Genomic DNA, 27101 nt, shown 5'->3' with positions numbered 1-27101 from the left:
ACGGTTCACATTCACTGCGGCCCGAGACATTGCAGAATAGCGCGGGGTCACGGCCAGATCATGACCCCATTTTCGGGAACGGGGCTCGCTTCACCCGTTCGATTCTTGCTGTTATGTAAGCAGGGGTAGGGGTTATATGTTTACGACCTTCCCTTTCAGGCTGATTCGCGCTTGTCGCTGAGACGCCGGATGAGTCACGTATCTTGGTGTCTTTAAATGGTATATGGTCATCCTTGGCTGCATTATATAATCTCGGATCTGCTATGCAAACATGGTCGATGCATCTCCAGTACCATATAAGGTTAGGTTTTGTCTGTTCGCGCATCCTTCCGCCGGATTTGTACCGCGGCGGATGATGCGCGGGCCATTTCAGTAGGATTGGAAGTGGAGTATTCATGCTTGGCTCATCTGTTCGTGTCGCCCTATAACCATACAATTAGTCCTGTCGTAGACTTTGACCTGCAGTAGTATCGCCAACAAGTCGCGATTTGACTACTGAAGACGAATTTTATCCTCGAATTCGATTTGAGCCTTATTGAAAAGGGAAAAACGTTCGAGTGGGCTTGGGTTGAGGCAATCCTCCAGTTGACCTCCCGACCTTACCATTATGGATTTACATGGATTGAACGTGTCGTATAAACGCGACACTGCAGATATCGCGTTTGGTCCACAGAGGGATGATGCATTTGATTTCACGCTCCTCTTCGAGCAGAGCATTCTCGGCATCCTTCCTTCTGCTTTATTTATCTTGCTTTCCATAGCCCGCGGGACGTCGCTGTGGCACAAGGACACCTTTGTGCGTGTCGGATGGCTCCTGTGGGCAAAGCTTGTAAGTCATACATGGAGAATGGGATCATCCAGTGTGGCCACGATATCTGACTCTCTTTGGCGCACAGGCGGCAGCCGCAACATTGATCTGCTTTGACGTTGCTCTTGTTGTATTGTGGGCGCTTCCGACTACACTTGGGACGCAGGCGTCACTTGCTGGCTCTGTCATGAATCTTGTTGGATCATTAGCCATTGCCGCGCTATCGTACACAGAACACCGTCGATCCATCAGACCATCCACTCTCCTAGTCGGCTATCTTGCTCTTACCATCTTGCTTGACCTGGCGCAGACCAGAACACTGTTCCTGCGATCCCCAGACAGTGGCCCGATACAGGCCTTGTTTACTGCTTCACTGGCCACGAAGCTTGCGATTATGTGTCTGGAAGAGCTACAAAAGCGCCCCTTGGTAGCTGACAAGACCAAGGTCTTCGCATTGGAAGAAACTAGTGGCCCCATCAATCGATCGATCTTCTGGTGGCTAAATCAGCTGTTTCTTAAAGGCTTCAAAGGTTTGCTGCAGGTCGGAGACTTGGGCGGTATTGATAACAAATTTGACTCGGCTGAGCTCTTGTCAAAGCTTGATGGTGTCTGGCAGGCAAGCGATAAAAGCAGGAACAATGCTCTCATCAAGGCAACCTGCTCTGCTTTCAAGGTCGCCTTCCTCGCTCCAGTTATCCCCCGTCTCTGTCTCGCTGGCTTCAGCTTTGCGCAACCTTTTTTGATCAATCGAGTTGTAAGCTTCGTTGGCGAAAGCAAAAGCGATAGCGATCAGCGAAATGCTGGCGGCATTGCCGGGGGTTTGATTGGGGCAACTTGTCTGGTCTATCTGGGCCTTGCCGTGAGTTGGGGGCGTACCCTCGTAAAGAGATGCCGTTGCACTGACTTCTACCAAACAGTTTTCACGCGTTATTTACAATCATCTCGTATTTCAACTCATTACAATACTTCGGGGCAGCCTCGTCTCGATGATTTTCAAGAAGACTGTCCATCTTGATACCACATGCGCAAAAGACGGTGCCGCAGTCACTTTGATGAGTACCGATGTTGACGGCATTGCGAGTGGCATTGAGGAGTTGCATGAGATATGGGCAAGCGCTTTGGAACTCGCGGTCGCCGTCTACCTGCTGGAAAGGCAGATCGGGCCTGCATGCTTCCTTGTCGTGATTCCAGCTGTTGGTGAGTGGACTTCAACGCTTCATTAGGAACCCCTCAGCTGACTGTGTGTAACCCAGTATCTGGTATTGCCACCAACTATGCTACTGACGGCATTGGTCCAGCTCGAGGAATGTGGAACCAAGCCGTGCAGAAGCGGGTCTCTATCACTTCATCTATGCTATCCCAGATCAAGGGGATAAAGATGATGGGGCTGACGGACTACATTGCCAACCTGATCCAAGGCCTTCGGGCGAACGAGCTTGAGTTGTCGAAAAAGTTTAGAGGTTTCATCATTCGCATCATCATGATAGGTATGTCGTAATATGCGCACAGATGGAAAATGTCAACTGATGTAATCTAGCCAACTTCTCGGACCAAATGACTCCAGCAGTCGTAATCACGTCCGCCGTGTTCTGGACAAGATCCGGACCCAATGCATTCACGGTTTCCGCAGCATTTACCGCGCTGTCCATTGTAGCCCTTGTCGCAACCCCCATGGCAAACCTAATGGGCTCGATTCCGAACTTCAAGGCATCTGTTGCTTGCTTTGATCGGATCCAGACCTTCTTGATGTTGGAGGGCCACGAAGACCGAAGAGTCGATACTGGTGGTGGAAACCATTCTTCGTCTTCGACTGAGAGCGATCAGCGTGCTAGCTCATCGCAAAGGGAGGAGCAACTCGACATTGAGCTTCGTTCCGTGCAAAGTCGTCCGCCACTCGGGTTTCCCTGGAACATTCCAGTTTCACTTTGAAAGGTCAGACAGACCCTGTGCTTCAGGACATTACCGCATCACTTCAAAGGTCTAGCTGTACAATGCTGGTCGGTCCTGTGGGTTGTGGCAAATCTTCCTTTCTTAAAGCTATCTTGGGTGAAATACGCCTCTCTGGCGGGACGCTCAGGGTTGAAGACATTGGTACATCCATAGCGTACTGTGACCAGACTGCTTGGCTCCGGAACATTTCCATTCGCGATAACATCATTGGCCAGGGACCATTCGATGAAAGGTGGTATGCCTCTGTGTGTCATGCCTGCGCACTCAACGTCGATATCTCTCAGTTCCCTCTAGGTGATAAGAGCCTGGTTGGAAGTGGGGGGATTACTCTTAGTGGTGGTCAAAAGCAGCGAGTGGTAAGTGCGACATGAAATGGACGACCTATTATTTAAGAATTGCTGACATAGCTTGACTTTCTTCGTATAGGCAATTGCTCGAGCATTGTATGCGCGGAGGGCAATTGTGTTGCTCGATGACGTCTTTAGTGCCCTCGATACTATCACATCTCAAACCGTTTTCAATCGCATCCTCGGTAGGGATGGACTATTGCGAAAGCAGGGTGCAACTGTTCTCCTAGCTACAAACGCGGGTACGTGAGCTACGAAGAATGGCAGCTGGATATCTTGTGATAGTTGAGCGACCACTGACATACTATCAGTACACCAACTCCCTTTCGGAGACAACATTATCGTGCTTAGCTCCTCCGGCCGTATCGAGCAGATTGGGAGCTTTGTCGACCTGCAGGCCCAGGACGGCTACGTGAAAAGCCTAGCCCTAGAAGTCCGAGCCAGGGATGCGAATGAAGATGCAGGAGTGTCTGACAGCGACACAGCCACTGATCCCGTCCCCGTCACGGCTGCAGCGGAGGATGATAACGACTTTGCACGACAGACTGGGGATCGCTCACTGTACAAGTTCTATCTGAAATCGACCGGCTTACCCCTATCTGTCGGGTTTCTGCTTCTTGCCATTGGCTATATCGCCATGGGAAGAATGCCGTCAATTTGGTACGTCGTATCTGCTCTGAATGGTATCACCAGCTCCTTCTATCGACAAGCTCTTGAGCTTAGCTATAATCTACATGCCCCCGTGACTAACCATGCGAGTTGCACAGGGTACGCATTTGGACCGAGCATGGCATAGATCAGGATCGTGGCGCATATTTTGCCGGCTACATTGCTTACTGCATATTGACTGTCATCCTCTCGGGCCTCATAATCTGGTTCTTCATGTTTCTGATCATTCCAAAATCTGCTAAACATCTTCACTGGCTCCTACTAGACACGGTTGCCAAAGCGCCCCTGTGGTACTTCACCACTACAGACAGCGGCATCATCCTGAACCGCTTTAGCCAGGACATGACGCTGATTGACCAGGCTCTCCCAATGGCTTTCTTTACCACGGCGTTGGATTCGCTCACTCTGATCGCCAGTGCTGGTATAATTGCGTCAGGCGCGCAATACGTTGCTGCCATGATACCGTTGTGTATAGCACCCATGTACTTCTTACAGAAGTTTTACCTCCGTACATCACGTCAACTCCGGCACCTCGATCTTGAATCCAAATCGCCGCTGTATACACACTTTACCGAGACCCTCAACGGTGTAGCGACTATTCGAGCATTCGGTTGGCAGCAAGGCTTTCAGGAGGAGAATCTGCGATACCTGAACCAGTCCCAGAAGCCTTACTACCTCCTGTTCTGCATCCAACGATGGTTGAATGTTGTGATGGACTTGTTCGTTACCGGCATAGCCATCGTTTTGGTGAGCTTTGCCGTAGAGTTTACGACGACAACATCCAGCGGAGCGATCGGCCTTGCCATGGTGACCCTTATTGGATTCAACACAAGTCTATCAAGGGTCATCAGTTCATGGACTAGTATGGAAACATCACTCGGCGCCATCGCTCGTTTGCGTGACTTTATACGGGATACTCCCCAGGAAGGCTCAGCCACAGAATCTCTGGAGCCGCCGAAATCGTGGCCCTCAACCGGTGCCATTAAGATCAATAACCTGACTTCTACCTACCAGTAAGCCAATGAGACCTAGACAATGACAGTATACCTAGATTCTGACAAGTCTATAGCGCAGAGAATGAGAGGGTTCTCAGTGACGTATCACTACAGATTCAGCCCGGCCAAAAAGTAGGAATTTGCGGTCGTACAGGAAGGTATGTTATCTCTTAAAATGGTTCCCTCAAGTTTTACTGGACAGCGGCTTACATATCACACAATAAGTGGCAAGAGTTCACTCCTACTGAGCCTTCTTAAGCTTCTGGAGACTCAGTCTGGGTCAATTGCTATTGATGGACTCGATCTGGCGTCCGTACAGAACAACCTCCTTCGGACCCATCTCACAGCCCTTCCTCAGGATTCCGTCACTCTGCCTGGCTCCGTCCGTACGAATCTCGATCCCTTGGAGACGGTCATCGGTGAGGAGGTTCTCATTGATGCATTGTCTCGAGTTGGCATGTGGGAAACCATCAGCAGCCGCGGCGGTCTGGAGGGAGACTTTGACAGCCTCGGGCTATCTCAAGGGCAGAAGCAACTCTTTTGCCTAGCGCGGGCCCTGATAAGCAAAAGTCCCGTGGTGCTGCTTGACGAGGCTACTAGCAGCGTGGACCATCATTCGGATGAACGAGTGCAAAAGGTACTGCGTGAAGCATTCAAGGAGAAGACGGTGCTGGTGGTGGCGCATAGGCTGGAGACGATTGGAGACCTGGATGTGGTCGTGGTCATGGAAAAGGGGCGGATCGTAGAGGTGGGTGACCCTCGTGAACTCAAGAACAAGCCTGGGTCGCTTTTTGGGAAGCTTTGGGAGAGCAGACATGGTTGAAATGAGTGGATGGAAAAGGCATGTCAAGAAAATTAGCATGAAGCCTCTCTGCTTGCCAACCTACAATTCAGTAGTCTATCGCCGTGGACATTCAAGAAGCCATTGTCTCATGTTCGAATATGTTACCTTGCTCGGTACTTATTGGGGTGTGTGAGGACCTTCTTGAAGTTCTTGTACACGTGTAAGGCGTCCCAGCTGTCGATTTCTAATTATGATTTCTGGGAAAGTCGTTTGTGTGCCCTTGGAGCCCATCTCGACGCATCTTGCTATCTACGAGGCTAGTGTCGAGGGCAAGTCTGATTCAAATTTATCGTATTGGCATCGAGAGTCAAAGGTGAAAAGCAAGTATCATATCTTGGACACAAAAGAGTGACGTATTGCAACTGATATTTGGTAAATCGTGTATAATCTTACATACATACGTAGACCTTGTTTTACCGGAACGGCCAGCAATGCCTGAGTGAAACTAGCATGACATCACATTCCAAAGCCAAGCAGTATGCTCTCAATGGCTTGGTCTAGATGATGTCTATGGGCCATGACAACTGTTGTTGAAACAAGGTGGCTGGCAACGACCCACATTATGGTTGTATAGATCTTTCCACTGTCTACTGTAGAGTGGCTTTGCTGATCAACGTAATCAATATTGAGTATACATTTTGCCACTGTCGTCATACTTAATATAGATTTTGTTTAGCTGAGTGCAAAACCTGAAATATGATATTTCCCTTCCACAGAATGAGTCTTTATGATTACATACATCAGAACTAACTCTCCAGCCATCAAGTTACCCACCCCAGCTTTGAATCAAGGAAAATAGTCACTTTTGAGCTGTCATTGGAATTACGTCTCATGATCTGCGTCATGTTCCCCGCCGGATCGCTTTCATTGTTGCATCCGCCCCAGGACCCCTTTTTTCGACATGATCTAGCCTCCAGTTCGAGTGGTCTGAAAATGGTCTGTGTGCGGCCCCAACTTTTCTTTCAGGGTCGTGTCCATGGGCAAGGGGAGGGTCCATATCACGTTTTGATTTCCAACATGACCACTTGCTCACCGTTGCACGTCGATCCATATCGTGTTAACTTTATCTTGACATATCCTTGCACCCAACCGTTGGGTATCCACTCCACTATTGAACAAATCGTTCATCCCCACAACCTGAAACTGACCAACTATCAGTCGTCTTGCAGCAGCTGAATACGAGGCCTGGCTGATGCGTCTCTGTCTGATTGGCCACCAAAATATGGAAACAACTAAGCCACTCCTAATTGATTGGTGCCAACGTAGCTAACATCTTCCGACTATGGACTATGGATACCTACGTATTGATGGCCAGTGCCGCGACGGGGGGCAAAAGAAGAAGAAAATAAATCCAACACGAATGAAATTTTTGCGCAAGAGTGAATATTGTGTCTTTGATCTAGAATTATCTAATGCATTGTTTGAAACAAGCGTTGGAAGGCACATATACAATTCTTCAAGATGGCCGGATTCTATATGACTAACCTCCAATGTAGGTTTCTTCCCATACTTTGGACTGTACCCGCAGCCAAAAGCCACCAATCTTGACACTGCTTCACTTATCGATTTCTTATGAGGATTTACTGACAAACATGGGTTTTAGCTCTATGTCAACGCCGCGGCTGGCCCGACCCGACATATGAGTGCTTTCGAGACGGCACTGGACACCAATGCATGGTCCTTGTGAATGACCATGATTACCAGACGGACATCACGTACGAATCGGATTACATGGCCAAGGAAAACGCAGCCATGGTCGCCTGGTGGAATGCAGGCGAGCAGCACTCTCAGTCCAGTAAGAGTCCAAGACGCCATACCATGTCCAGCATCAGCAGCAGCAGCAAGAACCACGGCAACCGCAGTACCAAGATGAGCATTTCTGCCTTCAGCGACGATAGCGGATATGGAAGCGTCTTGTCAGATTCTAATTTGGAAGATGTTCCAATTACTCAGCGCTTCGGGAAAACTGTCGAGAAGAAGGACCTGAACGGCATCATCAGTCCCTTTCTTGAATCATTAACAAGGTCGTTCTCGGAGAAACACTGAACTATTTGAACCATCTCATCTCTGGCGAAATCGCCCACAGTTGAACCACGGCCTGTATGCCTGGACTGGCTCGGTACCACCATCAGCGGGACATGCTGGCACGTCCAACACTCTATCGTTAAGGTTTCCTGGCGCGCAATATAATGAGATTCACGACTTTGCAATAGTATTCCATGTAACATCATTGCCTTATTGATTAACTCTCGGCTTTTTTTTCTTTTTCGTTTTCGTCCAATAGCATGGATCCGGCAAAGGATACCGCTTACTGAACAACCTCCTTGCTGGCCGCTTCCCAGATCTGCTGGACGCATCGCAAGCCTGCCTCGAACGCTCCGTGAATCCATCCGTGCGTGAAGCTAACCTGCTCACCAGCAAAGAAGACCCTATTATCCCAATCCGGCTCTTGCATGGTATTGTAGAAGGTTGACTTTTGCATGGGGCCAAAGTAGCAGAAAGCGCTACCACCCGCGAGCTCGTCGGCCGGGAACACCTGAGAGGCCCCAGCCTCTAGGAGATCCATGGACTTGGCCTCGGGAAAGATGCGATCAATGTTCTCGGCGGCCGTCCTAATGGCGTTCTGCGGCGACAGCGAGCCCAGGATGGTTGCGTCTTGCTGGAATGTATACGCTGCCATGATGACGCCTCGGTTCGAGTTTTTGAACTGGTCATTGTCTTTGGTCTTGGGAAACATGGTATATCGGATTGGCAAGTCACTGACTAGGCCTCCATCGAATCCTTGTCCGTGCTTATCAAAAACTTCCTCCCACCAGCGTTTCTTGTACTGCAGCAGGACCTTGGTGACCTCGACGTAGCGGACTTCACGAATGGCCATATCCTGCATGGGAAGGAATGGTGTAGTCCTGGTGATGGATGCCAGTGAAGTATAAGGAATAGCCAAAATGAGATAGTCCGAGGTGATGGTCTTCTTGCGTCCGGTTCCTACGATGTCGTAGGTCACTGTAACAGGGGCTTTGGTTGGAACACCAGGACCTTGAGTCTCGTCTAGGCCAATGCTGCTGACTCGAGCACCAAAGGTGATATTGTCTACAAGAGATCCTACAGAGACAGTCAGAAATTTATCATTCAGAGTGCAAAAGGCTTCTGTGCTTACTCTCTCCTCTGTCCGGCGACACAAATGCATTCGGCACAGCGTCCATACCTTGCTGAAGCTGTTGCATGTGAGCTTGTGCACCCCCCTTGTTACTGGACAGAAATGCGTCCTTGAAAGATTCGATAAAACCATTCTCGAAGACAACGTGGGCGTTGCCCAGATTGTAGAGATTTATGGCGTCCTGGCTCCAGTGCGCAACCTCGGTCAAGTAAGCCCTCAAGGTATACTTGTCATAAATGTCCGTGATTTTGACATATGCCTTTGTGAGGGCGTCCATGTTGATCTCATCCGGATTCCATTTTTCTGGTGCGATGCATGCGTCATATGTGTCCCAGAATTCATTCACAACTGGCTTGACCGCTGCAGTGAACAGATCATCAACAGTTTGTTGCTTTTCGGACGTCTTCAGGTGGGGAAACAGCCGGAGAAGCTGGGGGTCCTCGTGTTTGAGCATCTTATTGAAGCGCTCGTATGTCAGTGTTTCCCCATAGCCTGAAATGTATATGAATTTGTTCTGCATCTCGAAATCAAAGAGGTCGTCCTTGAGGCCAAAGTCCTCAATGTATCTGTGCAGCAAGTAATGGTTTTGTGGAATTCGCATTGCTCCGCCCTCGCCATGGAGTCCATGGGCAAATGTTGGCTCGCGAAATGTTTTGACGCGGCCACCGACTCTGGATGAAGCTTCCAAGATGGTCACGTCGAAGCCTGCTCTCTTCAGTTCATAGCCAGCACAGAGGCCGGACGTACCGGCGCCGACGATGGTTACCTAGAAGTGTCAACGAAGGTCTGGGGAAGCGATGGAAAAAGGGTGGCAAACCGTGGGAGCGTTTTTGATCTTGCCGGGACCATCCTGAATAAGCTTTTCAAAAGCCGCTTTGAGAGGCAAACTCTCGTCAGGAATAGGCCTATCATCAATACCGACACCTCGCTTGACACTTTGGAAGATGTCGGCCAAGCACTCATTCGGACCTTGCTGACGAGAACGAATAAAGTAGCTGATCACGGGCAAGGCTCGCTCAGAATGGAGGTCGCTCCTCAGCATTTTGAATTTGAGTTGTCCCATCGTTATTCGTCTTGGTATTTGGTCTTGTATAAAATCTTTGCGTTGGGGTCGTTTGAGGCAGCAATCTGTACGCGGTTGCGATCCTGGGGTTTTATGGGCGATCCTCGCTGGAGAGCTACGTATTCATCGGCAACATCCGTATTAGAGATACTCCGATCAGCAAAGCTACTTTGGGTATGTTTTTGCTGCAACATGGGTGTTCAATAAAGTCACAAGCAGCCTTTGGAACCTTGTAGGCAGCTGGAATGTCGTATTGTGATACAGTGGGCATGCATACTTATTGATATTCGACAGTCTATTGAAGGCTAGGCCTAATGAGTGGTCTGTGGCGGGCTGAAAATTTGCGACAACGTCCCCAGCGACGCTATCGTCAGCCAAAGCCTGCCAGATACGGAAAGCTGGGCGGTTCGAGAAGGTGCAAATCTGGACATTGAATCTGAATTGGAAAAGATTGTATAGTCTAGTGAGCAATGCTTCCTGTCACGGGCCTCGCTTGTCCAGTATGATGGTGGTAGAACCTCTGCAGGTTGGAATGGAGATGGTTCAGGACATGGTTGTTGCCCGGCATGTGCCGTCAAACAAAACTCTATCCTCAGCACATTCTTGAAAGTTACGTATGGGGTAAATTCATCTGCCGAATTCCTTAGTCACTATAAGCTTTTTTTTTTTTTTCAATTCTGCTAACCCCATCTGCTCCAAGCTGACTCGGCTGAGACACCACCATGTCTTGCATGAGCTCCCCAAAACGCTTTTCTGCTTCCACATGCAATAATAACCTTCCAAACTTATTGGTACAGGTCATGATACGTGCTGGTGCTGGATGACCAGTGTCCGTGTCAATGATTGGAACGCGACAGTGACGAGCTGAATTCAAGATGCATCAGAGTTAAAATTGCTTGCCACAAATTGGGACCTAGGTAGGTAGTGGCCAGCTGAATCTGCATGCAGGGAGATCTCTAGCGGACATGCAAAGAGTTAGATTGCAACTTCTTGCCTCAATCATTCATTCAGGTCTAAAACAGGACACAATATCTAATGTGGTTCTATCTATTTTTTTCTATCGCTCCCGAGTGCGTATCAAGGCCTCTTCTTTGATGCGCATACACTTCTCATCTGTCTCCTTCATGATTTTGTTCTGAGCAATCCATGCCGACACCCCTTCAAAATGGTTGGCTCCTATCAAAATCTCGCCGACTTCTATCGCCTCTCTACGGAGTAGGTCCGTATACTCCAAGCAAGTCTTACTCCAATCCAAAATTTGGCTTGTGCCCTGCAACACAGGAGTAAGAAGCATGGCCTGGAAAGCAGACGATGCGGTAGCTCGAAACGTATGCGATCGAGTGACTGATTGCGCTTCACCGACAAGTAGGACCTTGCCATCAAGGAAACTATTCTGTCCCGCTCTCAAGTCCGATACGGCTTGTATCAGGACTGATTCGGCCGGCACAGCATCTATAATCTTCTGGAACTGCGGGCACAATACTCCACGCAGGCGATCCTTTAAAGGTTGGAGCAGATGAGGTCGGAGCTGGCCTGCCGGGAGACTGTGCGAGTACTGGTGCCCGTCAACACCAAGAAAGTGCTCTCTAATAGCGTCAGGAGTCATGTGGGTGTAGTAAGCTATCAGCACGTCGGGCTTGCCCCCTGTGGAACTGGTTTTGCTTGGAATGAGATACGACGTGAGACTGATACCATCATTGACCTGCCCCATGGCCGAATCGGGATAGAGTGCGGCAAAGTCGTCGCTCAGGACGCTTCCAGGACAGCGGCTGCGTATGCAGACGTAACCTGCCTGAGTTCTAGGAACCGGACCCATCATGAGGGTTCGGACGGTACTATTGGATCCATCTGCTCCTATAACAATATCGACGTTGGGGATGGTTTGCAAACCATCGGCAGTCTCGTGAACGACCGAAACATTATTTTCAGATTTGTTCTCTGTTATGTCAACAACCTTTGTTTCGTAAAGAATCTCCCCGCTCCCTCTGGAAGAATCGTTGAACAAGGCGTGCAGACTATCCATGAGCGAACTCCAGCTGCTCGACTTGGTTCGCTGCGCCAGCGGGAGTTTGCCATCAATCGAGCCATCTTGTTTCATGACGGTAACGAAAGCGCCGCCGAGCGCCGTCTTCAGATACACGTCCGACTGGCCATAGACGTCGAAGAATTCCGACACTTCGGCCCGGATCCCCAATCCCGAGCCGCGGTCGAGAAACTCCACCTCGGCGATGCGCTCTAGCACTGTTACCGAGTATCCGGCGTCCCGGAGGACAACGGCCGCCATCAGGCCAGCCACTGACCCACCGACCTATGATTTGGTAAGCTCCATGTCGGTGCAGGTATAGTGTATCTACTAGGTAGTTAGTAGAGTTGGCGCAAGAACTTACCACTACGCCTTTCTTGGTCATGTCGCCCATGATTGCTGTTATGAGTCGACCCAAAAGAACTTGCAGTCAATATGTGTAATATTTCAAGAATTATTGGGAGAGGAAAACAACTCTCAAGAACACGTTATGCTCGGGTTTAAATCTCGGCGGGCTCTCCTAATCCCGCTACAAGGTAAGCACTAACTGTGGGTTAACGGACCAGGCATTTATTCAACCCCTTAAGCCAGCTTAATAAGTAATTAATGTTACGGCCTAATGTGGCACGGTCAGGGGTATCTGTATTGGCGTCAAGATGGATGCTGTACTAAATCCTCTCGACGGCAGGGTTATTTATCTGTATCCGGCCGTCAGCTTGGAGGGCCACCCCAACCGATATGTACAGTTTGGCTGCTTATCCGGCTGACCAAAATTTAAAAAACTGTAGCTTGAGAGCAATTTTATGAGCTAATTAATTGTATCTGACTTACAATACCTATGTTGGTGTTGCCATTGTAACCAGACACCATTTGTAGCAATGCTAGCCAATCAAAGACGCAGCGAGCATGACAAGGTTTCCTAGATTATCCATCTCGGAGCACCAATCCTCCCAATTGGCCGGTGTCTTTGAAGCAACATTGTCCACGGGATCCGGCGTCATCATGATGTGATGCTCGCAACGCGCGCCGCCCTTGTCTATCTTGACCAGCTCACCATCGACAGCCAAGCCAAAAGCAAAACGCTGCTCCGTCTCCAGCAAGCCGTCGGCCTTCCATGCAAACTCGCTTTCAGCCTCCCAGAGCTGCTTCTTGGACGGCAAGGGAGCTAGCAGAAGATCAAAGGCCATATCGCACATACCGGCCGGCTCGAACCACACGAGCATATTGATTACCTGGAAGACGGTACATAATCTGAACCACAAGTGAGCGACTCCAAATTGGATTATTTAAACGCGGAAATATGCTCTTTTCTCACCTTCTGCTCGACTCTTCGAATATCCAATCTTTCCAGACCGTACTAGGTGCGGATTCGGCAGGGGACGAATAAGCATTCTGGTTACCCATGTTAAAGGTATTGGCAACAACCTGGGCGAAGATGTTAGCCTGGTCAACACGCCGCAAAAGGTTAAAAAAAAAAAAAAAAACCTAGAAAACAATAGAAAACTATAACGGCTCACAATAATGGTCCTCTGGAGCAGAGAGTCCAGATTATTATAATCGGTCTCGCCCTCGTCGACTCTCATAACAGTATATATCAAAAGAGCCTGCAAAGAGGCAAGCGCTTTCCACCTATTCATTTTATGATGCTTTAAATGCAATTGTTAGCTTTGTAATTGGAAGTAATATTTTGTGAGGCTTGCTTACGGTGTCATGCAAACGCTCACATTCCATCCGTACATTTCTCCAAAACAAAGCTCGACTACCAGGAAGGTTGCGGCCAATCATGTGCATGAGACTGATGCAATTATACAGTGGCTCCATATCCTCATCCTGGTTGATGGAAAACTGCTGAGGGTGGATAAAGGGCGGGAGATTATTTTGCTGTAAAATCATTATCGAATAGGACTTCATCATATGCAACAGCATGTTTGCAGCTCTTGATGCGCCGGGTCTGGTGTTTGTTTTGCGGACCAAAGAACGATGTGCTTCCGTGGGCGATCTCGGAATTGCCAAAGGCGGAATGAGCTGTTGTAGCAGAGGGATCGAGTCAGCTAGAGGCACGGATATGGAGCCCAAGTATGGCGACTTTTGTCTGGGCGTTTGAAAGACAGCGACGCTGTCGGCTTGCGGGATCAGAAAGTTGTCGCCGAGATCAATATCCAGATTATCCCAGTCGAACTGCAATCCTTCAAACCCTGACAAGTTTGTGTCTGCATTGGCATCTTGCAGCGCATCGCCGAACGTGTCTATGCTGGCAGCTGCTGGTCCCACAGTATTATTCTCTTCAATCACTATGTGAGCGTCGTCTCCACGCTGACTTCTCGGCACCGCTGTAGTCCTTGATGTTGCCGCGGGATAGTGGCAGTCAAGACCACTCTTCATACACCTTGAGCACTGGGGGTGTTTATTATCGCATTGCCTTTTTCTTTTCGCACATGCAACACATGAGCGAGGTCGAGTGGCCGGACTTGACCCTTTCTGGCGGCAATAATACCCATGCCGCTTCAGCGTCGACTCTAGCGCACCATACAGTGAGTAAGGTATGCCAAATGTTTATTGACAGTGCGAGTCCGCAAAGAAGAATACTGCGACCCCTAGAGACAAATACTCACGTTTGTCAAATGGCTTGTTGCACTGATGACAACGAAGAACGGGCTGTACAATTTGTTCATCCATTTTCAATCTTGTCCGCTGCGCAACTTTCCCGAGCAATGCCCGCCGACAGACAGACACTCGACTATATAACCGCCGCGACACACTTGTCAGCGTTCCCCCTCAGCACCTATCAGCACTATTACCGTTGTGGCTAGACTGCGGGCGGTACAATTTGTACGTGCATGACGGCTTGCCATTGTCACTTTCGCATGAATCGTCTTTTGATTGGACAAAGGAATTGCTTCTGACCACACAGGTGTACTATGGTATGGACAAGGCGGGTTGCTTTGCATGTCTTCATCCGTACTTGGACACATTTCGCCTTTTTGACTCACTCAACGCCATTGTCGAACTCCGCTGATAGAATCATGTCGAGCGCAAAATTGCAGAAGATTATATCAGCTTCTTTTTGTAAGCAACTTGTGCTCATTTCAAAAACTATGACTTCAACCAGGAGATTGGAAGATACTGTCATGTATATAATGATGAGACTCGTTTGCTTGATGAAGGATTCTGCATTCAACATCAGCTCAACCTTGAATAAGAGCAATCATCAAATCACGAACACCTCTCTTGCAACTACTTGACCTTTCCAACTCTTCATCATGGCTATTACCTTTCCGTCTCCAACCAAAACTTTCCACTCGGATGTCTACTCGACTATTCATCCCACGCGGCCTGAACTGTCTGCCAAGGGCAAGAATGTTCTCATCACTGGAGGTGGTACCGGTATTGGAGCCGAGACAGCCCGTTCCTTTGCTCAAGCAGGAGCAGCTCGCATTGCGCTGGTGGGCCGTCGAGAACAGCCGTTGCTAGACACGAAGGCCTCGATCCTGGAGAAGCACCCCGACATTGAAGTCATCACCGCGCCAACCGACGTCACCAAGCAAAGCGAAGTGGACGCTGCCTTTGCCAAATTCCTCGGCGAGGACGGGAAACTCGATATCCTGGTGAGCAACGCTGCCGTGTCGGGCCCGCGAGAGAATGTCAGCGAGGCAGATCCCAACTACTTTCTCGAGGGTATTCAGCAGAACCTCGGTGGAGCGCTCTGGGTGTCTCGAGCTTTCACCCGCTACGCCTCTCCCAACGCCACCGTGGTCAATGTCTCCTCTTCGGCTGCGCACATGAACTTTGGTGGCTTATTTGCCTCGTACAGCGTTGCCAAATGGTCCGTGTACCGACTTTGGGACCTTGTTGGCCACCAATCCCCCAACCTGCGTGTCTTTCATATTCAGCCTGGTATTGTGGATACTGCGATGAACAGAGAGGCTGGAGGCATAGCTGCCAGCGGCCATGAGGATAAGGGTAAGTTGTTTCCCTGCTACATAATTATTGAGATTTGGTCTGATATCGTCACAGCATCTCTACCAGCAGGATTCATGGTGTGGCTCGCCAGTCCCGAGGCCGAGTTTCTCAAGGGCAAGTTCCTATGGACAAATTGGGACGTGGATGAGCTTAAGGCAAAGGCTGAGGAGATCCAGAATGGAAGTTTTCTCAACCTCGATCTTGTCGGATGGCCTTTCAACGATACAGGTAGCAAGTACGTCGGCGAGGATTGGAAATGGTGATTCCACCAATTGCCTGCTATTGGATATCTACTCGCGCTTTTTTCATTATTCATCAGAATTAGTCGTTCACTATAGAATATATTACACTTAACAACAACCTCGATTGGAGGATGAGCTGATTAATTCTTGTGTTTACCCTGTCAATGTTTGATCGAGCTCTCAAGTAGGAGAGCAGCACGCTCTACAGAGGCCCCAGGCGAGTGACTGAATCCTATAGTGCATAACACTTTTCCACGCTGACGGGATCATTGCCCCACCAGTTTACCATGACAGTGCCCGTAGTGCCCAAGAACAAGAAGATGAAGAGAAGATTTGCATTGAATCCAGTGTCGAGCGCAGCGCCGCTAATGTATGCCCAAGTGTCCCAGAATTTGCGACGATATCGATATAGGTAAAAGTTGGTAAAAGTACCCAGTAGGATGGCCGTGAACGGGCCGGTGCTCAGGTTTCCATAGAAGACGGCGGCGCTGGCAAAGAAGATGGTCGTATTCCAGAGGTCGAAACGGACGCGGGGGAATTTGCGATGTAGCAGCCATATCACTAATGGTGCTACTGCACCGACAAGGAAGCCGTAAAGAACGGGGCGGAAAAATGACGAGGCAAAGAGCTTCTTGGGCCCGACGAGAGCGTATTGAATACCGGCCGTGTTATAACTCTTGAAATCTTGACCCGTCCATTGGCCAAGTGGGTCGGTGACCTTGCCGCTCACGTAGTCGTACTTGGTAGCCAGCACCCATCGCATCACTCCGTAGTTGACGGGCAGGGCAATCATGTTTGCGAATATCTGCATCCCTATCACATCGCGAGGTGGTAGGTGCAGGTAGTGTCCGATCTGTGGCAGCGGGTGTAAGCGATGCATCAAAATGTACAATAGAATTTCATCGAGAACTAACTTTTTGGTCTTCCAGTACTACTCGGGCGTCATACCAGACATTACCGGAAATGATGCGATATGCTAGCTGGCCGAGGGGATGGCGCGAGGACCCCTTGGCCTCAATCATGTCTTGGAGAATGTCAGTCTACTTGTTCAAGGCAATATGACCGGCTGACACTCACATCCGTAGATGAGCTCATTGAAGAAGCCAACCTTGATCGAAAAGCCCGACATGGCATAGACGAGACCCATTGGAAGCATGGCTGCCGCACCAAAGCCAAGTGCTACAAAGTAGGTCCATGTCGGCATCCAGACTGACCCGGCGGCCACGATGGCTAGCAGAATTGCAATAGGGATTAAAGTCAGGAGGCCCCATTCCCTTCATGAGGTCAGTTACCCAACTGTCTAGTGATGAATCTTTCACTTACCACAACTTGATGCCCGGGTACTGCTGAATAATACGACTATCAAGCGACGTCAGCGATATTCACCTTGCCAAGGACTAGGGTTTGCTTACCTCAACCGATCTTTGTGGTAATGTTCATGATTGTTGCGAGCCTTCCAGATGCTCCAGATCTTTGGTCCCAGAAACAGACCGCACCACACAAATGATGAGATATATGATGCATACCACTGCTAATTATCAGATGAAATGCATGAGTTGGAAGCACAAGTTTCTCACCATGAATATTTCCCACGTGTATTGAGCTCCAGAATATGCTAGACCGACTTCCTCGTATTTGGTCTCGTTCACATGCTGAGTGCCACTAGCGTCCGTGTAAACTATACTTTGTAAGCATTTGCCATTCGGTGAGATATAAGCACAGCTTCTTACTCAAAGACGTAAATGGATACGATGATCCATTCTTCTGAAACACTCCGTTGGACATGATATTGTAAGTCGGCGAGCCCCAGAGATTGCCAAAATACGCCACTGGTATCAGTATCCACGTCTAACACATATGTCAGTGGGCGATGGACAGGACAGTCTGAGATCCGCGACATACCGTCAAGACAAAGGCGACAAATACTGTGAGCTGAACACTATAAGGGTATGTAATAATAGTCGAGGTAATATTCGACCAGTCAAGAGTGATGTTGAGGAGGCCAATCCCGCCACGACCGGCACCTAGAAAGTTGACTGTATGACTCTTGCTGGCGAACCAACACAACGGCGCGAGAGATGCCAAAAGTGGAAACATGTATTCGGGGAGGAACTGCCAGACAAACGTCGCAAACAGAATACTCCAAAATACCTGACTTATCTTTAGCACTGCAACGCCTAAGTTTGGCTCAATCACAAGTGGCCATACCTTGATTTGCTTCTTTGCCTTGGATATGTGGAATTCGGATTTTCCTTGCATACTTCGGTATAATGTGACTTGCTGCATGGAAAGAGGAAATATGAACTCGGGATCGTCAATGAGTACCTTGCGAACTGGAATCATTTAGTTTTCCTCATATTCCCGGTGATTCCTCTTTGAACATACCCATTGCCGCAAAAGAAAAGCCAAGCAAAGATGCACCCTAGATAGACTTAGCACTCTATACCCAACAAATGCCCAACGCACTCACCCAGCCAAAGAATAGGGCCACGGCCGGATTCATGGTTATGCCATAGTAGAGAGCCGCATTCGTCGGCAGAAACGCTTGCACAGTTAGTACATCAATTGTGACCGCAATGAACTCGGTGAACCTACTCGCCCATTGCCCTTGACTGCCAGCGTTGGCAGCAATCCCAATTATGGCATGCTCCTTGATCGAAAATGGTCCGGGGTTCAGGGAGAATGACCATCTCCCCAATGGGACCGTAAAGTCGGGCAAGATGCGTGCCAAGAGTCTCCCCAGCGGTGCAGAGGCTAGGATAACAAAAAAGACGGGGAAAGGTGCCGTCGTGGTTCTAAAGCTGGTCGAGCATTTTAGTAAAATTCCTGTGTGGATGCTATTGGATGGACTTACTATGACAGCTGTGAGACGAAACTGCCTATGATGCAAAAAATCGCCGAGAGTAATACTGATCGAAACGTGATGACAGGCAAGGTCGGATCGTCCTCAAACCCCACCACGGTGCGGACGAGCTGCGGTATGTGGGCAAACTCCTCCGAGTCAAAGTCGTATTGCGGCTCTTCGAATGAACTTTCAGATTCCGATTCTGACTTGTTATAGATTTGAGAAGCTACTTTCTTCTCTTGTATTTCTTCAATAGAATCATCATTGTGACCCGATGATGAATCGACCACAATTGTAGGTTCCGACTTCTCATCCGGCAAGGGTGCCATCGTGTCAAAGGCACAATGCGAAACCGACTGGAGTGGAAAGTTGACGATGGGAAAGTTCACAAAGAGGTACTGCTGGGCATCTTCAACAATAATTCAAGAATACAGACGACAATTGCACTGCTTCTTATCAAAACATGCAATACCAAGCGCTACAGAGTGCAACGTTGAACCGACAGACGCGCATCCGGCCGGCATCCAGCGCCGAGACTGACTTGTCAGGGACTGTATGCTCGACCATTGAATAGTAGCCAATCCCGACGGCCATATAGCCATGCATGTTAATCGAGGTGCCATACGCAAGTGTGGGACAATATGGTGTTTGGGTGGGTTGCCCAAGCGGGCATCCTTGCCAGTATCCACTACATCATGGGATAGGGAATGATAAGATATGGTCAAGTATGGCCAGGCACAGGTTTGAAAATGGAGAGGTATAGATAATATACACCTATTTGCGCATTAAACGGCATGGCCACGTGCCCGATCAAGAGATTAGATGACCCTGGTCAATTCCCAACAAGATGCCATGACTCTAAGAGATGCTGTGCTTCGTAAGATAGCAGGAACTTCCGTTGCGCGGTTCTCCTCGCCGTCTCACTTGGGCAACATGATCTAGACCTCTAATGACCATATTCATCTTCATTTTCAACCAATATGTCTCTTAAGCGAGCGCGCAGTAGTCCGCCTGCAATTCTCCCTCTTTGGCATCGTTCCATGCGCAACCAGCATACGCAACATGGGATCGGAAGTGTAGACCCGAATATGAGGTGCCGATATGATGGCGTGATTCGGCCGATACTGACACCAGCGAAGGGTATAATGCCCCAAGGCTCGGCAGGGGTCCTTTCGGCTATTATTCAACTTTTGGTTTCTTGGGTGTCGTATATTCATCTCCAAACATGAATATCATGAGGAAACACCAAATTTTCTAGTTGTCATTGACATCGATCTCGTACTGCGTGTTACCTTCTCGAGAAGAGCTTGCTCCAAATCTCGCCCAGCGCGAGAAGGCTGGATGTTTGTATCTTCCTGCGATCTTAACGACAATGCGATCGCTTTCATGCACGACGATTCTTGGGAAAGGAGCATTCAGAAACTTCTTATTGGACTCTATGTAGCCTGCACGCTGAGTCCTCAAGATGCGCAACCGCAAGTTGTATCGCAATGCTTGCGATCAATGGGATACTTTTACATACGTTGAGTGTCAGCTATTGGACGCATTGTGATGGTCCCAACAGCCGCCAGATTGTAAGTAAAAAGGATCACTTTTCGAATTACTATTTGTTTGCGATAGATATCGCATGGAACATATTTACAAATAAAACTCTCCGCGCCGTGAAACTAGACAACCATTTACCAGACTTTAAGAGTAATCTTCACAAGATTTCAAGAGTTTCTAAACCCCACACTACCCGGATCGGATCCAAGTCCTCCTTCCAGCTTCTTACTGATGCTGGGAGTGGACTTTGTCATTGGATCCGTCATCTCGCGCACCGCATTGGCCTCGCGGCTATAGGCGCTGGGTTCCGTGCCCGGCTTGAGCGCATTGGTGATGCCGCTGGTGGTGTCCTGGCCCTGGTGCCGCATGCCAGAGTAGCTCGGCATATTATCTTCCCTCTGCGTCTCGGTCATGGCCGGGCCCTCCTGCGGCCGGCTGTAGTGCGCCTCTCCCACGCCCGTCGCCGGTTGCCCGGCCGTTGGGCCCACGGAGCTATGCTTGGTGGGTTTAAGGGCATCTTTGAGCTTGCCCATGAAGCCCTTGTCGTTCTTGTCTTGGTTGATGACCTGTTCTGGGTTCTACGACATGTCATGTCAGCGGAGGAAACCGATGTTTTATACCGTGTCAATACTTGAACGCTTACATAACCAGCTCCGCCGCCCGTAGACATTGTGAAGGGTTAAGAGGTTTCTATGAATTTGATTACAATTTTGGTGGCTAGCCGAATCGCATCGGGAATGATGATACTATCTAAGGATAATTGTTGATCAGGATAGAGATGAGCTCTTGTAGTTGTAGTAGCTCTAAGAGCAGCTCCAAATGAGAAATGATGCATGTATTACGTTTTCAAAAGAGTATAGAGTTTACAGCCATCAGCAAGCTATGTCATAACATGCGCTAGTTAAACTCGCATCATGCTAGGTCTTCCAATCACAAGACGTAATAATTAGGTTACATTCCAAGTCTAGGACATGTGTTCATGACTTTCTATACACATACAGGGTATGAATGATTTGTTCTTCTTGTATTGAGCAGTAACCGAAATGGCCACCGATTTAGGCACCTGAGGCAGGACCTTTGGAGCAGGTTTACTCCCAGGAAGATATTGGCGACAAGCAGTCATGACGGCTGATATACCTGATCATATCGTCGAACGCCAACTCGGAGCGTCAGGCAGGGGCTTGCCAGATAGCAGGATCGTGGTGTGAGAGCCATTCACCCCAAAACTGAATGCAAGCTTCCCAAGTTCATCGTCCTCTTGAAGACATTGCAGTCCAGAAATTAGGCCAGCTCCTTGGGAATTTGCATGTCATACAGACCTACAGAAGTCATTTAGGGTGAGCGTAGCCGGTTACGCGAAAGTGGCAGTGCTGAGCAAAGATATAATGCATTAGCTAATAGGTTGACACATGTATCATATGACGCTCATCTCAAGCAGAGACATCCACATCCATAGCCTGCCCTGCCTTTTCAATCTCAAGGCATTGGTCAAGTATATCTGCCTTCCAGTCAGCGTAATCTCGTCGCTTCTGATCGGTCATGGTCCAGCGACCCAACAACATGGAGTCACCGTGCTGTACTTGAGCTTTCTCGCCACCGCCATGGTCCTGAGCATCTTCCATCTCGGCATCCACTTGTGAATCGCCTTTTCCTTGAATACCAGCAAACCATTCTCCATCTTGCCACCCTCTCTCAGCAAAGACTTTGGCGGCATCGTCGACATCCTTGGCGCCAATCTTTGACCAGCCTTCCCAGAAAACCTCTTCATCTTCATCATTTCTCTTCACTTCTTCGCGGGCTTGCCGAAATACCTTGACTATATCTCTGCGCAAATTGCCATATTGTGTGCTGCTAATAGGGCGCTTCGTTTCCATAGCCATGTATCGCGTTGTCACGAGAAAAAAAACTCCTGCAAACAGAGCCGCTAGATGGTCGTTGATCCATTCATCCTTGCTTCTCTTGCCGTGGGGTGTAATAATGCTTTGTAGTCCGGCTAGGACGGTCCGGCCTATGTGTTCCGAGTCGAGATGGGTGCAAAGATATTGGGCGGTGGGCCTCATCCAGGACGGCAGGACATCACGGGCTTTGCGACCCGTTGACGGTACCACTGCCTTGCCTGTAGATTTTGTGGGTGTTCCATTGCTTTTTGGTCGAAATGCTGCCAGCGCGGCTTCCTTTCCTGGAGTAGCTCTTTCTCGTGTTCTCTGTTCACTGCCAAAGGCTAGGCCAGCCTCTCTTGCTTTCCCACTCGGTGTCCTAGTCCTCTTGGTTGGAGAGCTAGTGGGCAGGATACGATCTAGATGTGTATAGAGGCGCTTGTATACTCGCGGGGGGACAGGAGGACGCGCTTGAATGGGAGGGAGGTCCAATGTCGTCTTCAATCGCTCGCAGGCAATGTGGGCGCAAGCGTAGAGTCGCGCAACCTCTTCCTCGGCCTTGAGTGTGCTTGCATTGTGTCGCGACTGGGCGAGGAGACTCGAAGCAAGCTCTACGAGACTTGGGGGGAGCGAGGAAGCCGAGTTGAGGGACGGGAGTAACGAGAGTAGCGTCGGTTCAAGTGAGCGCGACATGGTTGGTGATGTAGTCGGCCACCTTGCTGGAGCTCCGAGCTATGGGAATTCTGAGATTCACATGGGCTTTTCGCGGAATTCAGGTGCTACATATCTTCAGCCAACCCACAGCAGCTCTAAGCTCCGCGCCCGGGGTGTTGCACACTTGCAGCAGCCAATGAGGTGTGGGTACCTCGGGTGCGCAACTTTTGTAGAAGCAATGCAAAGAAAAACCTCTCGGGACGTTGGCGCATGCAAGCTTAACTGTCTGCATTGTATAGCTTCTCGTGTTCCGTACCGCAAGCCCAGGTATTCTCGAATTTGAATGTTGAATGTAAAGTTTTGTTCAGTATTGCAACTTGCATCTACTGAAGATGATGTACCGGCAGATCAAAGGGCCTGACGTCGCCACGAAAAGATCCCTGAACGCCTAGATGCGTTCCCCTGCAGCAACTATCGGGTGCGCTAATCCCCAGACCCCACGCGCATCAAGGGGTCGAGGTCGCGCATTTGTGAAGGGAGCTCATCGATTAACTACTTGTCTTCAAGTTGGCATTTCGTCTTCTCCAGCTCAAGATCGACAATTGTCTCAGCCTCTACCAGCGCTTGTCTGCCACAAACTGCCAGATCTTGATTATTAATACGCCAAGATGCGCTCGATACTCCTTGCAACGATAGCCCTGGCTGGCGGAGTAGTTGCCCACGGTGATCACGGCGGATCGCAGAAGCCAATTGTCGATGAGAACGCAAATTGGATGACAAAACACATGGCTGGTATGTCTTTGAGTTCTACGAGCGATGTCTGTCCAGCTTCGGAAAGCCAGCCGGATCTGTGTCTTGCGCGGACAGACGGCATTGGTCGCCCAATGTCCATTGGGGCGTGGTCGTGGCGTTTGTTCAGCGCATCGCTAACATTTAAGCACAGAGGAACACCACATAAGCGATTTCGATGCGTCCTCCTTTTTCCTGCTGCACGATTTCGACGGCGACAGCAAATGGGAACCTGAAGAAATTCTTCGGACCTACGGTCTCTATGATGAATCCAATCAGAACGTCTCGCCCCAACGACGAGCTGAGATAACGCGACAAATCCTGGCCTTGATTGACACGGACGGTTCCGGTTATGTCACGCGCGATGAGTTTGTCATCTTCATCAACGAAGGCAAGACCCTACCGGATATGGGTACGGGTCCAGGACATCATGGCGACGACGAATATGAGTACGAAATTCACCACTGGGAAAAGTACCACGATGAGAACACCAAGCTCGAAGATCTTACACATCCCGAAGATATTGAGCATTTCCGGAAACACGAACTTTTGGAAGAAGAGGAGGAGAAGCTTGAAATACTCAACTCGATGAGCATTGTTCCCGAGAACATCCCGGCCAAGTTCAGGAGAACAAGGTAACACGCATAATTGTCTGGAAAGGAGATTCCAATAGAGCATGCAGGATGAACATAACGAGAACTACTTAATATCATTGACCGACGTAATATATACATCAAAGACGCAATGCCAAACCCCAGGCGCAAATGTCTTGACCAGCTCAACGTGTTCCACCCTTGATTGGGTCGAATGATCTGGACATAACCCTTTGAACAGATCTTGAATATCACTCTTTCTCTTTTCGATATCATGGACGCCCACGTTCTCATGCAAATGCAACCACGCTCCATCCAACCCGCGGGTCATCTCAAATGCATCTTTCCAGATGGGTTCGCTGGTAGGAAGGAAGCCGCCGTTGACATGTCTGATATCCAGCAGAGTGCCCGTGTTCTTGATTTCTGTCAAGCAGGGTAAGGCTGCCTCGTTGGTGTCCAGGAACACGATCATGTCCTCCCCCCCTTCTATCATGTCGTGCATGCTGATCGAGGATCGCTCTGGGGCTGAGAGAACACGAACGTTCCACCCGTTCTCAATGGCGCCCCTTCTCAGACCCTCGACGCTCCACGGGTTCAGCTCCCAGCAGATGACGCGCATTCCGAGCTTTGCGTACGAAAAGACAAAGTAGCCAATCCCAGCGTAAAGATCAACTGCCCACTTGCCTTTGAGTTCTCGCTTGTCCATCTTCCTGTGCTCGAGGCCCTGCGTCGATGACACCGAAGAATGAAAGTCCAAGAGCCGGGCCTTCTCCTTTACGTTGCCGCGGCTGAACATGGTCCACCTTGGTGCCCAAGTCTGATAGATGCCATTCTGCTTCGTGGATACCCAAAAGGCGTCTTTGAATTCCTGCGCCGTGGGCCCCCCGTCGGGTCGGAGGACGGCGGCAGGACCAAAATCTCCATACAGGATCCTCAGTCCGCTGGGGCTCCGGAGGACGTTCTCTTCCGCACCGTCGTCGCCGTGAAGCGGAATGCCTTCATTGGCAGCCAAGTGCGTGAGCCGTGACTTGCAAGTCTTGGAAACCTGGTCTAGTATCGACGTCCACAGAGTTTCCATCTGCGACTCGGGCACCGAGCGCAAAAGATCCGGCCATGGACTGCAATAAAATGAACCCGCCGGCAGCAGGACCATGGGCTCATAGACAACCCATCGTTTGGGAGCCCTGAGGATTAACTCTGGGATATCATGGTTTGAGAGCAGTTCGGACGGCAAAGAGGCGAACCATGATTTCAACGCCGACTCAATGGCATTGGGTGGCTTGGGCTTCTGGGGTCTCTTTGATGGTGGTGCTTGTGCTGTAGTCATGTTGTAAGAGGCAGACCGCAGAAAATGTTCAATGCTATCTTGGTGGGGCAGATGAACGCGGAACGCTGCCAAAAGGAGGGGCACTTTTTGGTAGACGTTCATAGTGTTCGTTCCAACTCCAATCAACTTCGACATTTCTAATACAAACCTCCAAGATAATTTTAGAAGCATTTATACAACAAGGAATTCGCTTCACTAGTACTTTCTCACCCTAACTTTGCAAAACATGTCACAACAACAGCAGCCCAGGGTCATCTCCACTGAGCCATTAGTAGGTGCCTGGTGAACTATTCTCGCTGTGAAGCAAGAAACCCGTGCTGACAACGTTGAATAGGATACCAAGGATTCGAAATGGCTCAAATTGGTCAAGTGAGTTGCACAATTCAATGACTGGAAAGTAAGGCTACGCGTTCAAGGTACGATACTGAATCTCGCCGCATTTTCTTAGAATCAATTATGAAGATGCACATGGCAAATCCCGGACTTGGGAAGCCATGAAGCGCCCCACGCGTCCAAAAAGCAGTGCGGTGGACGCCATTCAGATTCTGGCCATCTTGGACAAGGCAACAGGCCCCGAGGTCTTGTTGGAGAAGCAGTTTCGTCCTCCCACGGGCAAGGTGGTGGTCGAGTTCCCGGCTGGAATGGTGGACGAGGGCGAGACGCCTGAGCAGGCTGCTGTCAGAGAGCTGAGGGAGGAGACGGGCTATGTAGGAGAGGTCATTGAGGACGAGGCTGGAAGGCCCGTACACTGGAACGGTAAGTTTACTTTTCCGCATCATCGTGGCTTTTACCTCATCGCATTTGCTTATGACAATATAGGGCCTGCATCCTCTAGTTCATGCGTATACATGATCCGAATGAAGATTGACCTCCAAAGGGAAGAGAACAAGAACCCAAAACCGGAGCTCGAGGATGGCGAGATCATCGATACCTTTTCCGTCCCTCTCAAAGATCTCTACTCACAGGTGCGGATTCTCAGCGCAGAGGGCTTTGCCATTGATGGCAAGGTAGGATCCTTTGCAGAAGCGCTACAGACTGCGAGCATGTGGCAAAGCAGCTTGTAGTCCTTGCAAATTGGATCGTTCGTACCCAAATGTCTCCGTCGCGATTAGACTTGACTCAGCCTATATACTTCCAATTGTTACTCTTCCCTACATTGACAAAATAGATTTATATTCAGCTTTTCATTTGGTCCCCTCACCCTCAACAGGTCAAGGTAAATCTTTCTAAACTACGTGTGAATTGTTCTATCTCGCTGCTCGCGTATGGCATTTCACTTTCTTCGTTGATGCACGATTTGCTTCGGATATACACCAAAATCAAGCAGCAATCGAGTTATGCGCCTCGATATCCAAAGACTTTCAAGAACTCGAATATTTCCTTTAATATCTTTGAGCCAAGTTGAAGAATTGA

The 27101-nt window shown here is 49.4% G+C and overlaps 12 protein-coding genes across 12 annotated transcripts; 5 read left to right on the top strand and 7 right to left on the bottom strand.

Annotated features, from left to right (window-relative positions):
- Window positions 1-607: 607 nt before the first annotated feature.
- On the top strand, window positions 608-5592 carry PFICI_03574 (uncharacterized protein; the record flags this gene model as incomplete). The annotated part of the gene is made up of 11 exons (XM_007832155.1): window positions 608-829; window positions 897-1667; window positions 1726-2005; window positions 2062-2295; window positions 2346-2633; window positions 2675-3114; window positions 3185-3347; window positions 3417-3765; window positions 3873-4787; window positions 4844-4927; window positions 4995-5592. 11 exons carry the CDS (start codon window positions 608-610, stop codon window positions 5590-5592), a joined length of 4344 nt encoding a protein of 1447 aa, XP_007830346.1.
- Window positions 5593-7074: 1482 nt separating this feature from the next.
- Window positions 7075-7659, top strand: PFICI_03573 (uncharacterized protein; the record flags this gene model as incomplete). The annotated part of the gene is made up of 2 exons (XM_007832154.1): window positions 7075-7105; window positions 7217-7659. 2 exons carry the CDS (start codon window positions 7075-7077, stop codon window positions 7657-7659), a joined length of 474 nt encoding a protein of 157 aa, XP_007830345.1.
- Window positions 7660-7921: 262 nt separating this feature from the next.
- Window positions 7922-9812, bottom strand: PFICI_03572 (uncharacterized protein; the record flags this gene model as incomplete). The annotated part of the gene is made up of 3 exons (XM_007832153.1): window positions 7922-8715; window positions 8771-9536; window positions 9588-9812. The coding sequence occupies 3 exons, from the start codon at window positions 9810-9812 to the stop codon at window positions 7922-7924; spliced, it is 1785 nt and encodes a 594-aa protein (XP_007830344.1).
- Window positions 9813-10890: 1078 nt separating this feature from the next.
- On the bottom strand, window positions 10891-12250 carry PFICI_03571 (uncharacterized protein; the record flags this gene model as incomplete). Its single annotated transcript, XM_007832152.1, has 2 exons — window positions 10891-12141; window positions 12221-12250. 2 exons carry the CDS (start codon window positions 12248-12250, stop codon window positions 10891-10893), a joined length of 1281 nt encoding a protein of 426 aa, XP_007830343.1.
- Window positions 12251-12737: 487 nt separating this feature from the next.
- Window positions 12738-14238, bottom strand: PFICI_03570 (uncharacterized protein; the record flags this gene model as incomplete). The annotated part of the gene is made up of 4 exons (XM_007832151.1): window positions 12738-13107; window positions 13172-13281; window positions 13374-13502; window positions 13561-14238. The coding sequence occupies 4 exons, from the start codon at window positions 14236-14238 to the stop codon at window positions 12738-12740; spliced, it is 1287 nt and encodes a 428-aa protein (XP_007830342.1).
- An 878-nt stretch (window positions 14239-15116) lies between these two features.
- Window positions 15117-16079, top strand: PFICI_03569 (uncharacterized protein; the record flags this gene model as incomplete). Its single annotated transcript, XM_007832150.1, has 2 exons — window positions 15117-15816; window positions 15871-16079. 2 exons carry the CDS (start codon window positions 15117-15119, stop codon window positions 16077-16079), a joined length of 909 nt encoding a protein of 302 aa, XP_007830341.1.
- Window positions 16080-16290: 211 nt separating this feature from the next.
- Window positions 16291-19232, bottom strand: PFICI_03568 (uncharacterized protein; the record flags this gene model as incomplete). Its single annotated transcript, XM_007832149.1, has 13 exons — window positions 16291-16911; window positions 16973-17082; window positions 17136-17332; window positions 17382-17417; window positions 17471-17586; window positions 17636-17736; window positions 17789-17906; window positions 17961-18209; window positions 18267-18391; window positions 18444-18480; window positions 18529-18602; window positions 18654-18859; window positions 18913-19232. The coding sequence occupies 13 exons, from the start codon at window positions 19230-19232 to the stop codon at window positions 16291-16293; spliced, it is 2310 nt and encodes a 769-aa protein (XP_007830340.1).
- A 925-nt stretch (window positions 19233-20157) lies between these two features.
- On the bottom strand, window positions 20158-21118 carry PFICI_03567 (uncharacterized protein; the record flags this gene model as incomplete). Its single annotated transcript, XM_007832148.1, has 3 exons — window positions 20158-20348; window positions 20642-21026; window positions 21092-21118. 3 exons carry the CDS (start codon window positions 21116-21118, stop codon window positions 20158-20160), a joined length of 603 nt encoding a protein of 200 aa, XP_007830339.1.
- Window positions 21119-21878: 760 nt separating this feature from the next.
- PFICI_03566 (uncharacterized protein) lies at window positions 21879-23018 on the bottom strand (the record flags this gene model as incomplete). The annotated part of the gene is made up of 1 exon (XM_007832147.1): window positions 21879-23018. The coding sequence occupies one exon, from the start codon at window positions 23016-23018 to the stop codon at window positions 21879-21881; it is 1140 nt and encodes a 379-aa protein (XP_007830338.1).
- A 629-nt stretch (window positions 23019-23647) lies between these two features.
- Window positions 23648-24407, top strand: PFICI_03565 (uncharacterized protein; the record flags this gene model as incomplete). Its single annotated transcript, XM_007832146.1, has 2 exons — window positions 23648-23771; window positions 23923-24407. 2 exons carry the CDS (start codon window positions 23648-23650, stop codon window positions 24405-24407), a joined length of 609 nt encoding a protein of 202 aa, XP_007830337.1.
- Window positions 24408-24467: 60 nt separating this feature from the next.
- On the bottom strand, window positions 24468-25688 carry PFICI_03564 (uncharacterized protein; the record flags this gene model as incomplete). Its single annotated transcript, XM_007832145.1, has 1 exon — window positions 24468-25688. The coding sequence occupies one exon, from the start codon at window positions 25686-25688 to the stop codon at window positions 24468-24470; it is 1221 nt and encodes a 406-aa protein (XP_007830336.1).
- Window positions 25689-26182: 494 nt separating this feature from the next.
- On the top strand, window positions 26183-26752 carry PFICI_03563 (uncharacterized protein; the record flags this gene model as incomplete). The annotated part of the gene is made up of 2 exons (XM_007832144.1): window positions 26183-26444; window positions 26508-26752. 2 exons carry the CDS (start codon window positions 26183-26185, stop codon window positions 26750-26752), a joined length of 507 nt encoding a protein of 168 aa, XP_007830335.1.
- Window positions 26753-27101: the final 349 nt, after the last annotated feature.

This window comes from Pestalotiopsis fici (assembly GCF_000516985.1).
Source record: "Pestalotiopsis fici W106-1 unplaced genomic scaffold PFICI_Scf_2, whole genome shotgun sequence".
NCBI lineage: Eukaryota > Fungi > Ascomycota > Sordariomycetes > Amphisphaeriales > Sporocadaceae > Pestalotiopsis > Pestalotiopsis fici.
The sequence above is the reverse complement of the archived record's forward strand: the minus strand, read 5'-3'. Positions and strand labels throughout refer to the sequence as shown.